Source organism: Chanodichthys erythropterus, chromosome 9 (assembly GCF_024489055.1).
Source record: "Chanodichthys erythropterus isolate Z2021 chromosome 9, ASM2448905v1, whole genome shotgun sequence".
NCBI classification, from domain to species: domain Eukaryota; kingdom Metazoa; phylum Chordata; class Actinopteri; order Cypriniformes; family Xenocyprididae; genus Chanodichthys; species Chanodichthys erythropterus.
This window is the reverse complement of record NC_090229.1, coordinates 14688840-14701918: the sequence shown is the minus strand read 5'-3', so window position 1 is coordinate 14701918 and position 13079 is coordinate 14688840. Positions and strand designations below refer to the sequence as shown.

Here is a 13079-nt window from a genome sequence, read left to right as displayed (position 1 = left end):
AAATATTTAGATAATCCTATTAGTAAGTTGGAACAACAGAAATCAAAATATGGGCTACACCATTGAATACATGTGTGATATGCAAAATTTGGTTATTTTCTGTCTGATGGTGATGACAATTCAACAGATTTCTTAGGTTGCACAAATTGCAGCCTTTATTTGAAATCTCAGTAGATCAGGACCATATAGTAGAACTTTTGCTTGAGTTTAAAAAGAACTGGCCCTAGCATTTAATAGTGGTCAGCCTCTATAATTTTAAGATTATTGTTGACTGATGCCCTAATTAAGGGGATACCATGACTTGAGTGTTCTCGGAGTGAGGTAAGAACTTTACAGATTCATCCTTTCTTTGCTCTCAAATTATTCATATATGCAGGCCGACACCAGGCAGAAATAGACTGTAGGCATGTAATCATTTTGTCAAACAGACTGCTTTAATGGCTCTCGTAGTCATGGTAACTTTACATTGCTTTATTGCTCATAGAAATGCTCTAAAATTTGCTCCGAAGGTCTTGATTATGAGAGTTTGCAAGCTAACCTAGCTTATTATCTGCTTTAAAGATATTTCACACATGCAACTGTGGTCTGCACTAATGCGCCCAGCAGGGCTGAAAAAAAACCCTCAACTGTCAAATCACCAACCTGAGCTGATTCACTCATTTTCTGTTCAAAGTCTCCTCCAGCTCGATTAAACTTCTCTATAGACCCTGCAAATGACTCAGCTGCCTTCTTTGATTTCAGCTCAGCCTGAGAAAAGAGAAAGAGACAGATGAAAATATATTAGCAAAGCTAGAAATTAAGCCTTCATTTTTCAAAACCTTCAAGACAATGCAAGAAGGGTACCAGCTTAAAGGATTAGTTCAACCAAAAATGAAAAAGCTGCCTTTAACTCATTCAAAACTTAAACTCATAGACTTTCTTTCTTCAGTGGAACACAAGAATCATGAAGAATTGTGGTACTGGTCGCTTTAATTCAAATTTAAATCATTATTCTGAGAAAATCTTGACATTTAGTTGTCTATGGCGTTAAAGGTTCCCTAGAATTAAAAATTGAATTTACCGTGGCATAGTTAAATAACAAGAGTTCAGTACATGGAAATGACATACAGTGAGTCTCAAACTCCATTGTTTCCTCCTTCTTATATAAATCTAATTTGTTTAAAAGACCTCAGAAGAACAGGCGAATCTCAACATAACACCGAGTGTTACGTAACAGTTGGGATCATTAATATGTACGCCCCAATATTTGCATATGCCAGCTCATGTTCAAGGCATTAGACAAGGGCAGCCAGTATTAACGTCTGGATCTGTGCACAGCTGAATCAACAGACTAGGTAAGCAAGCAAGAACAATAGCGAAAAATGGAAGATGGAGCAATAATAACTGACATGATCCATGATATCATGATATTTTTAGTGATATTTGTAAATTGTCTTTCTAAATGTTTCGTTAGCATGTTGCTAATGTACTGTTAAATGTGGTTAAAGTTACCATCGTTTCTTACTGTATTCACGGAGACAAGAGTCGTCGCTATTTTCATTATTAAACAATTGCAGTCTGTATAATTCATAAACACAACTTCATTCTTTATAAATCTCTCCAACAGTGTAGCATTAGCCGTTAGCCACGGAGCACTATCAAACTCATTCGAATCAAATGTAAACATCCAAATAAATACTGTACTCACATAATCCGATGTATGCATGCAGCATGCATGACGAACACTTTGTAAAGATCCATTTTGAGGGTTATATTAGTTGTGTGAACTTTGTTTATGCAACGATAGAGTCGAGAGCTCGGGAGGGGGAAGAGAGTGCGAGCAATTAAAGGGGCCGCAGCCTGAATCGGCGCATTTCTAATTATGCCCCAAAATAGGCAGTTAAAAAAATTTATTAAAAAAAAAAATCTATGGGGTTTTTTGAGCTGAAACTTCACAGACACATTCAAGGGACACCTTAGACTTATATTACATCTTGTAAAAAAAACGTTTGATGGCACCTTTAAAGAGAAAAGTAGTGATGGCTGCTTTGTTAACCAATTTTGATTTGGTTCACAAATCAGACTGACCCAGTTCTCAAGTCCAACCAATCTGTAAGTAACTTCAATTTTGGCTTTTCATCACATTAAACTATTATATGACGCAGCGCACAAGTCATATAGACCACTTTTATGGTGCTTTTGTGTACTTTACGTGGTCAGTAATGTTCATTTTTGGACTTTAATGTCTCCTCTCTCACACACAAGCACCTTTTCCAGCTCTTTCTGAGGCACTGCCTCTTTGCGTAGTCTCTCCAGCTCTACACACTTGCTGTGGTAGCCTTCTCTTGCCTTCTGCAGGTGGGCGTTCTGCACCTGAAGAGACTGCACTGATTCCAGAGTCCCAATCACTTCCTCTTTCGTCTACATAAGACATAACATATTTTAATATACAGTACAATCAAGATATTACGCACAACATTAGAACTCAATGCACTTGTTCATAACAGTCTGAAGTACTGCAGGGGATCGGAAAGACCTGAGACATGAAAGATTCAATCCATTTAAAAGCCCTTCATTTACCTTGCGGTGAATTTTGACCTGCTCCTCGCTGTACTTATTGATGTCACGGATGAGGTCGTTCATCTTCTTCATGAGCTCCAGGTGGCAGAGGGCCAGTTTGTCAGAGGACACACGAAACACGTCCCACATGGGGGCAAACGTGCTGGGGAGCAAAGCAGCTGGTTAGGTGCTGATGTATTGAAGTGCTACATTTTCTACATATTCCCAAACTTAAAGGGTTAGTTCACCCCAACATGAAATTTCTGTCATTAAGTACTCACCTTCATGTCATCCCTAACCTGTAAGACCTTAAGAAATTGTACAAAACAAAAAGAATGCCTTTATTCAACAATTTCTTCTCTTCCCTGTCAGTCTCCTATGCTGATGATGTAGTGAACGTGCAGCACTTCCAGGTTCTATGTCCGAACACCGGCTCAGTATTGGACGACACTGTACACGTGAGCAACACGACGCATGAGTGTGATGCTGACGCAGGAGCTGGCCAATACTGAGCCGGCGTTCTGACATAGAACACGGAAAAGCTGCGTTCACTGCGTCAAGTGTGTAGGAGACTGACAGGGAAGAGAAGAAATTGTTGAATAAAGTCGTTATTTTTGTTTTGTTTTTGCGCACAAAAAGTATTCTTGTCGTAACATTAAGGTTGAACCACTGTAGTCACGTTGACTATTTTAACAATGTTTTTACTACTTTTCTGGACCTCAAAAGCTGCAATGATGTTGCTGCCTATGTGCAGTTCAGGAACTGTCGATTTCATCAAAAATATCTGAAAGAAGATATTTGAACGAAGGTCTTGGGGGTTTGGGTTGACATGAGGGTGAGTACTTAATGACAGAAATTTCATTTTTGGGTGAACTAACCCTTTAAAGTTCATTGGGAAAAAAAGTTTAATACAAACTGCATGACCAAATAAAAAGTTTACATTTCTATTAGCTTTGTATTTATGCTTGTAATTATTTACAAATTTGACTTTATGCTAACTTTGCATCTTTGCAAAGTCAGATTTTACAGTGTTAGAGTACTGCGTGATTGTTTTGTGACAACTGGCACATGTTGTGCAGACAGGAAGTGAGGCGAAGAAAGCAGAGGAAAGAGCTAACCATAGCAATGACTTTTCGTCCAATTACATACAGGGGCAAAAACTCGTGCATACAAAAATACATGCATGCAATCTGCTTGAATCTCCCTGCTGATAAGTATCTGTAAAGCAGCAGCAGCATGACAAACTTTTCAAGAGAAAACTTTTCAATGGTGATTTTCAACACAAAATACCTTAAAGTACAATATTATGTCTATTCTGATCAACCTCTCATGTAAAATTTCAAAACCATATCTCATAATAACAGTAATGTCATCACTCACCCAAGAGGGCTTCCATTGCTAGCCATCTTGGCGAGTTTGCTCATGGATTTCGAGTAAGTCTCCTCAATGGCCGCCCTTAAATACAAACACAGACACAATCAGAAAATGTCCAAAATACTTTCACACAAAAATGATTAAGCACCAATATTAATGCCTCAAAGATCACAAACAGTTCTTCAGTGCTTGGTGTTAAGTGTTTATATTTGCAATGGTACACACATACACTTTTTTATATGTGAAAAAAAAAAAAAAAAACTTACAACAAATTACCATGATAATCACAGTCTTTACCCAAATGTCAGTTACTACTGTGGTAATGTGGTATTACCAGAGTAAATTAAAAAATGTTAACAATTAGATTAAAAAAGAAAGTCTTTTGAAGGAGGCCCCATGTGAATTTACAATAATTTTGATAACTGTAAGAACTGTACTACTGTATGGTTACATACATGGTAAGTTTTTGTATGGGAAACCATGGACCATCAGGACAAAAACTGAATCAAAAGTGAAAAAACATTGTAGTTTTCCCTAGCCACAGCTGGAAACACCAAATATTTGTTATCAACCACTGTGTGGTCCGCCTTCTCGATAAGCCAAGCTTTTTTGTTCTGACTTCAGAGTCTGCTCATGGGAAAAAGGATGTTGTCATTATTATCCCAGTGTGCCGGGCTATATTGTTGGCCTTATCCTCTTATTTTATTCTTATAAGTGAAATTTTGTTTCTGTTGGGACAGTCAATTCAGATTCTTCAAGGAACAGAGACACTTTGAGGCACAATGTCCTGAGTAGATAAAAAATGGCCTTTGAAAATTGATTTATGTAATTTATTGCACAAGCTATGCTTTTATCAGGGACCTATTTGTCTCTCTCAATTTCTCAGCACTCTCCTCCAGGGCTTTCCTGGACAGATTTCGAACACACACACACAAAAATACAATTTAATCCTTCAGTCCATGACGGAGGGTGCCTGCATCCAGCTCCATTATAACGAATAGAAGAGACTATGAGAGTTGGCAGTAGGCTTGGCGGAGCTCTAAATAGTCTCTGTTCTCTCTGCAGAATGAGAGAGTCGTTATGGAGTTTTCATTTTAATTATTGCAATTAGCTCCAACTCAAATGTCTACTACAGAACAAAGGGAACGCTCACAGGTCCCACATATGCTGTCAGTGGAAGGGTGAAACGATAAATCTTTCATCTGTTTTATCCACTGGATACACAAGGCATTTTCTGATTTTCTGACTCCTGCGCTGCCTTGAATTTGTGGATGTGTATGAGTGGACAGTGAGCACTTTGTTGACTGCTCTGCTCCTCTCAGGTTAGTGTGTTTTGACACTCTAGTGTTGTGTGCTGAAAGACAGCACTGTGATGTGGAGAAAGCAAGTAATGGAACAGAGAAAGCAATTCGAGCAAAAAAGAAAAAGATAATATGCCATATAATAAGATTACATGCAATGATATCAGTCATAGCATTACATTATGCTAGGCTATGTTGCATTGTTACTGTAATGTAATATTAGATTACACTTTATTTTGAGGTGCCCTTGTTACAGTGTATTTTTATATTTAATACTGAGTAAAATTAATTAAGAACATGTATGTACAAGATAATTAGGGTTAGGGTTTGGTTTAAGGTCAGTTGCTTGCAATTATGCATAATTTACTGTTATAAATACATATATGTAACAATATTAATATAATAAAAATGTAACGTAATATAGCATAACATATTGTAACATTACATAAAATACAACAGGATCAAATAAAAAGATATTACAATAATGCAATGTAGCATAACTTAAAGTAACTTTATACAATAAAAAAATAAGACAAAACATAACACGAACAAAAAGTAATGTAACTCACATAAGTTCAATTAAGACAATAACATAATATTGTTGCAAAATATAACATTATATAAGATACAATAAGATCAAATAAGAAAACATTACAATAATGTAATGTAGCATAACAACATTATACTGTATAAGACTAAACATAACACTAACAATGTAACAGCGAAGGAAAACATGTAACATCACAATAATGTAGCATAATGTAATGCAAGACAAAAAAACACTAACAACACAAAATAAAGTAGAAAAATGTAACCATCTAATATCATATAAGATCAAATAAGACAAAACATCATATCTAATGTAACATAGAATAACGTAACATACTATATGACAATACATAACATTAAAGAAACAACAAACCCCAGCATGTCATGTAACATTAAATAAGATAAAGATGTAATATAATGTAACGTAAGAGTGTAACATAACTTTCTAAGATATATATAAAAAAAAAAAAATTCAAAAACGACATATAGTACAATACAGCATAACATAAAGGGACGTTATAACATGAATATTCCACTTTTGCTGTAAATAAAACAGCTACTGCTGAGTTAGAAACACAAGAAGCGAGGAGTAGAAAACAAATTCCACGTCACACTCCTGTCAGTACCAGTTAGACCATATCACCCCTCCTCTCATCACCATGACAACTCCTCCCAAAACAACATCTCACCTCTCGCGCACAAACTCAGCCAACTCTTTGGTGGCGATCTGTCCATGCTTCATGTTGTGGTAGAGAACGTCAAAACCTGCATTCTTCTCTCCCTGTGAACATACAAAAACACCAACATAAGGTACAATCATGTAGAGTGTGCAAAAGGAATCATCACGAGAAACAAATAGTATGTGTTAAAATAAAAATAGCAAGAGGAAGACTGGGAAGACTGGGCTGTCGATTGTGGGCCACTGGCCACAGCAGGCACAAAATATGAGCTTGTACAGAATGTCAGTATTTCTAAATAAACACTGAACACACAAGAGAACACATAAGAGATCAGGGTCAGGGAGAACTACAATTAACCAAGAGAAGAAACTATTAAAAATCAGCTTGGGGTGGACAAAATGTACCATTTACCAATTCAAAAAAAATGCAAAGGAAAGTAAGTATAACCATGGTACTCTTGTTCAGTATTTTTTAAGGGAATGCAATGTAAGAATGACAGTCTGACTTTTTGTTTTGTTTTTGGCATAAAAGGACACCGAATCGAATCAAAGACAAACAAAAACAAACCAAGCATTTTTCTTTTATTGTCCACCGAAGTGGAAAAATTCCATCCAGAGAATAATCCAGCAACCCCCCATCCCTCTGGTTGTGAAAAATACTCGACTGTCATTTACAGAAATACACATTTTTAAAGAAATAATACTTTTATCATGCATATTTTATGATTACAAAAATAATATAATACAATAAAATGTGGGGGGGGGGGGGGCTTCTTTCCTGGAAATGATTTTTTGCAGCAGGGCGGGATGTCTGGAGTAGTGAAAAAACAACAACAAAAGAATAGCACAGCAGTGTGTGCAAGACATGCCACGTGAGCAAGGAGCACAACACTTCTCCTAGATTTCCCTCAAAGGCCAAGGCCCAGTAGGGAGATCCTCAGATGATAACCTTTGGAACAAAGTATCAGCACATCCTGTGGTCACAGTAAGCAAGTATAAAAATAGCCCCCTTTCTTTTAGCAAACAGAAAAATGTCAACAAAGGAGAGAGAGAGAGAAAGAAATGACAGAACCAGAGCAGTAAGTGGCCATAAATACCTCCACACCACAGAAAGAACTTCCCAGGTAAAAGACGGATTGACAAAATTCCCACCGTCCATAGAAACTGGACAGGGCCAAATCATACAACAAAACAAAGCCTGCATCCAACATTCAACTGCACAAATGTTGACATCAAATACGAGTATCGTAGATGAAGACATTTGTGCAAATTAGCCCTCTCTTAAAAACTTCACTTAACTTAAGTTTAAACTGAATCTTTTTAGATCTATGTCATTAAGAAAGTGAAAAACTGGTGAGCTACAAGTCTAGAAAATGAATTAGACTTCTGTAAATTTAAATTTTAGATGTGACATTAACAAAATGGATTATTTTTCTGGCATATCTTATAGTTTGAATTTGTATAGAAGCTTGTTTCTGCCACTGCATAAAAGGTAATTTCGACTTTTTATCTCACAATTCAGACTTTTTTTCACAAAATTTGCGATATAAACTCACAATTGTGAGTTATAAAGTCAGAATTGCATGATATAAACTTGCAATTGCATGTTAGAAAGTCAGAACTGTGAGATATAAAGTTGCAATTGCATGTTAGAAAGTAAGAATTGTGAGTTATAATTGTGAGATATAAAGTCAGAATTGTGAGTTATAAAGTCACAAATGTAAAAGATATAAACTCACACTTCTGAGAAGAAAGTCTTTTTTCCCCTCAGAATTAGACTTAACTCACAATTGCGACTTTATACCTCAATTCTGAGAAAAGTCAGAATTGCAAAATATAAACTCGCAATTGTAGGAAAAAAGTCAGAAATTCGAGAAAAGCATCTCGCATTTATATCTCGCAATTCTGACTTGATTTCAATCAATTGCGAGTTTATTTATTTCTCACAATTCTGACATTATAACTCACAATTCTGATAAAAGAAGACAGATTTGCGAGATGTAAACTCGCAATTGTAAGAAAAAGTCAGAATTCTGAGATAAAGTCGCAATTACCTTTTTCATTTTTTTTTTTTAGTGGCGGAAACAAGCTTCCAATTTGAATCGTGTATATTTGAATTATAGACATTTGTGACATTTAACAAAACAGATTTTTTTTTTGTGGTGTATTTTTATGTCCTGAGGTGAAATTACACTTAAATATTCAGATTACAAAATACTGCAGCTTCAAGTTTACATATGAAGACCTCCAAGTTCAACAATCTAAAATTCAAAACTCAGACATTCAGATCATTCAAAAAAAAAAAACAGGTCAGAGGTCAAGCTTTTGTATTCCACAGGGAAAAGTAGTGGTTATCAGAATAGATTTTGGCCAATCAGAGAGCTGCTACTATTTTATTGTGTGGTAAAGTGCCAAAAGAGAACTGAACCAAATCAATCAATCAGATAATTTTGCTTTGAATAAAATGTTGTGGTTGGCTTAAGAAGACTTTATTTTCATAGGGATTTTAAAATACTTTTCAATGTGGAAAAAAAAGGTCACTGAAAAAGTTGGGTTCACTCTTATGCTCTATAGTCAGATCCAGACTAGGTATCAGTACCCCTGGACCCTTCTGTTGTTTAGTGTCAGTCCTTTATGCTGTACATAATCACAGTATAGCACTGTTTAAAGAACTGTGGTCACAAAACAACAGTTGAACCAAATGAACCAGTTGCAACCAACATGTAATTTCAATGTTAAAATGAAATGAAAAACAACAGCTGATGTTTGTTGTGTGGCCAGTATGCTTGTTGAAACCTGACTCCTTTGGAAAGCCGATCTCCCATGATTTTCTCTGCTCTGCCCACACAGCACAGGTACAGCAGCACCCCTTTAAAAGCCGTCTCTCACTATCTTCTGCTTCTTTCTTTCACTTCCCTCTTTCTTTATATAAATATATATATATGATGGTAAACAATTATCTGGCAGGCATAAACTGACAGTCTTTTCCCCTGGATACTTCAGTCAAAATTCAGTGCTGAAAGAAAATTGAATGATAGCCCATCTGCTGACGTCCAAAATATGTCGGTTCTTTCATAGCTTCATTCCTTGAAGTTCATTTGCAAAGCATACAGCAGTATCTGCCATTCAGCTTATCTAACGTGATGCCGCCACAGAGGACGCTTTATGTTTGAAGAGGGCATAACAGACAGGGAGCGAGAAATAAAACGCAAGCGGATGGCTGCGATGACATTAAGCAGAGCTGCAGGTGTTGAAAGAGCAACTCCAATCCGCTCGGTATTAACGTGTCTCCTACCAAGATAGCGGTTGCTAAAGCGACAGGGTTCCCCTGGTAACTGTGAGAGAGTGGGAGACACATGACAGCTCATTCCATAAGGTGACAGGCATATATGTGTGTCGGTGCTAGAGAGGGGCTGAAGTATTCTGTCTTGTTCAAAAAAGTCCAAGGATTGTTAAAAATTCAGTTTGACCTCTCTTCTAAGGAAGTGGAGAAAAGCTTTGATATATACATGTGTTTTATATTATAAAATTATTATAAATACTATAAATAAAAAACTATCGTAATAAAAAAATACATTAAAGGTTCTCTAAGCGATGTCACGCGTTTTTAGGCCAAAACATTTTTTGTCACATACAGCAAACATCACCTCACTATCCGCTAGCTGCCTGTCCCCTGAACACACTGTAAAAAAACGCGGTCTCTGTAGTCGCCACAAGCTCCAAAAATGGCAACAAAAACAAACTAGTGCAGCCTGGACCACAAAACATAATAAACATGCTCCAGCCAATAACCAACAAGAATGATTTTAAATGCACATTCATGACTGTTTCAGGATGGGAGGGGAGGAGGAGGAGGAGGGAGAGCTAGCCTCTGTTTTGTTTGACAACACTTCGAACGTCAACAGGAAGTTACTCCACCCAGGATCGCTTAGAGAACCATTAACTCATCTGTGACTAGCTGGGGGTCTCATAGAATAATAATAATAACATTTATTTGTATAGCACCTTTCACACAAGATTATAACATAAGATTAAAAATGAAATACACCTTGTAATAATAAAAGCCAAGAAAATTAGTATACATAAAATGCATAACACAAGATGTAAATTAAAACTATTTAAAAGGCACAATATGTAAATGTTAACCACTAGAGGTCGCTTATTCAAAACAAAGGTGTAGTTTGATGAAGCCTTAATTTCACGGAATCATCGGAGGTGTTGTCTTCACGTCTACAGCTGTCGGAAAAGAATCGGGAATCGGGATTTCGGGCAGAAATCATGTTCATGAATGAGAGTATTAACGATACTGTAGTATGAAGCAGAGGAGGAGCGATTGCTAATGAGAGACGAGCGTGACACGTCTCGAGAGCAGTGAAACTTTTATTATGCCGCAGTTGCTGCTTCCACTTCTTCCGGTCAAGTGTATATGGGGTAAAGCAGCGCTGTTTTATCATATTAGATACATTTGTGTGCTGAAAGTTGTTGTGTTCGCTTGGCAGCTACTATGAGACACTCAATGCACACTGCAGTAAGCTAGATCAATATTAGGCATGTTAAAACATGGTAAATCATGAAACGAATGACTGTTTTGAGCTTTATAACATGATTAGTTTTCTGTCGATGAATGTATCCATCCAAACAGATGCTCACCTGTCTAATAAAACACATAATATATTAAGGCATCTTTAGTGTTTCCATGGTTTCTACCAAGGGTAATGTGGGTATGATGTCATTGATAGGTGACGCACGAACATGGTCCATGTCCTGGTTAAATTGCTTATTTATCTGGATTTAACCATTTTTGGAAGTACACAAGTCAATAAAATATATAACCCTGTTCTAGTGGGTTTTGGATATTTTAATTGTAGGATAATTTATATATATATATATTTATTATTATTGTGCCTTTAATAATATAAGAAAACATTTTCAGATAGCTGGATTCTCTAAAATCTATTTGTAATGTGTTAAGTGTGTTAAGTCATCATTTTGAGAGATATTCTAAGTTCAGGGTTTATAAATCTATTCAGGAATCATTTCAAATTAAAACTTTCCCGTCATACCGTTTCTATGGGTTTCTCTGTTGAAAGTCAGTCTGAGCGTGAGGCTGAACATATAACAGTAGAGTCTTCCAAGAACCAACTCACAATGACAACTTGTGTTAGCCTGCAGAACTAACCAGTCTCACTTGATTTTAATTACCCCTCTGCTGTAAACACACAAGCAGGGATGATGACTTTAGCAGCTTCTAAGAAGGACTAATATGGAGTTTGATGAATGAGCAATGTCTCATGGAAGTTGTAATTGGATGATTGCAAGGCGTTCCAGTGCCATGATGCTCACGGAAATGAGGCCATCATGTGAGATCCACTAAACACACACAAATGACAAGCAACAGAACAAAACACTACAGTCCCTCAAAAAACCTTTTCACATACTAATGTCAGTGCAGATCCATGAGTTCACCATAGCCTGAGAAAGAGCAGGACTGGGTGAAGTTGTTCTTGTTCTCCATATCAATTCTTAAAATCCCCAAATCTATCTTTTATAGTATTCTGTTTTGGCTGTGTGAAATCTTGTATGTACAGCGCTGCCCATCCGATTCCTGAGTTGATTCTTTTAGTTAAAACAGATTAGCAGTTAGACTCCATTTGAAATACTGCTCTATATACATTAAAGCATTACAAGAGAAAGAGCTTCTTTCTCAATAAGAACATGTAAGCACAATTAACATTATAACTGAAATAGAATGAATCTGTATTAAATCAATATCTAAATTTTCAGAACCAAATCAAAATAATTCTCAGTGAATTTCATTTTCGTCATCATTTGTATCGTGATCAGAATCTCAGGTGAGATTGTTCATAACAATGTAAATGCTGGATATTTGATTATTTGCTCACTTCCCAGAATTCCCTCCAAAGATGCCGTTTAGACCTTGTGTATCCCCACCCTGCCCCTTTTCAGCACTGCACTCGTTGGGTTCTGTCTTCCGGTATGTACTTCCACAGCATGAAGGTAAGATTTTATGGATTTATGAATGAATCGCTCGTTTTTAAAGGTGCCCTAGAATTAAATATTGAATTTACCTTGGCATAGTTGAATAACAAGAGTTCAGTACATGGAAAAGACATACAGTGAGTTTCAAACTCCATTGTTTCCTCCTTCTTATATAAATCTCATTTGTTTAAAAGACCTCCGAAGAACAGGCGAATCTCAACATAACACCGACTGTTACGTAACAGTCGGGGTGAACGCCCCCAATATTTGCATATGCCAGCCCATGATCAAGGCATTACACAAGGGCAGAACGTCTGGATGTGCACAGCTGAATCATCAGACTAGGTAAGCAAGCAAGAAAAATAGCAAAAAATGGCAGATGGAGCAATAATAACTGACATGATCCATGATAACATGATATTTTTAGTGATATTTGTGAATTGTTTTAAATGTTTCGTTAGCATGTTGCTAATGTACTGTTAAATGTGGTTAAAGTTACCATCATTTCTTACTGTATTCATGGAGACAAGAGCCGTCGCTATTTTCATTTTTAAACACTTGCAGTCTGTATAATTCATAAACACAACTTCATTCTTTATAAATCTCTCCGACAGTGTGTAATGTTAGCTTTAGCCACA

The 13079-nt window shown here is 36.6% G+C and overlaps 1 protein-coding gene across 2 annotated transcripts in view; it reads right to left on the bottom strand.

Annotated features, from left to right (window-relative positions):
* Positions 1-13079, bottom strand: part of fcho1 (FCH and mu domain containing endocytic adaptor 1) — a 49213-nt gene that overhangs the window by 18116 nt on the left and 18018 nt on the right. For both annotated transcript variants that reach the window (XM_067394686.1, XM_067394687.1), the window contains exons 3-7: positions 6452-6543; positions 3919-3993; positions 2560-2701; positions 2248-2400; positions 643-747 (exon numbers count right to left, since the gene is read on the bottom strand). In XM_067394686.1, the coding sequence (XP_067250787.1) occupies positions 643-747; positions 2248-2400; positions 2560-2701; positions 3919-3993; positions 6452-6543 (567 nt within the window). The remainder of the gene's footprint in view (positions 1-642; positions 748-2247; positions 2401-2559; positions 2702-3918; positions 3994-6451; positions 6544-13079) is intronic.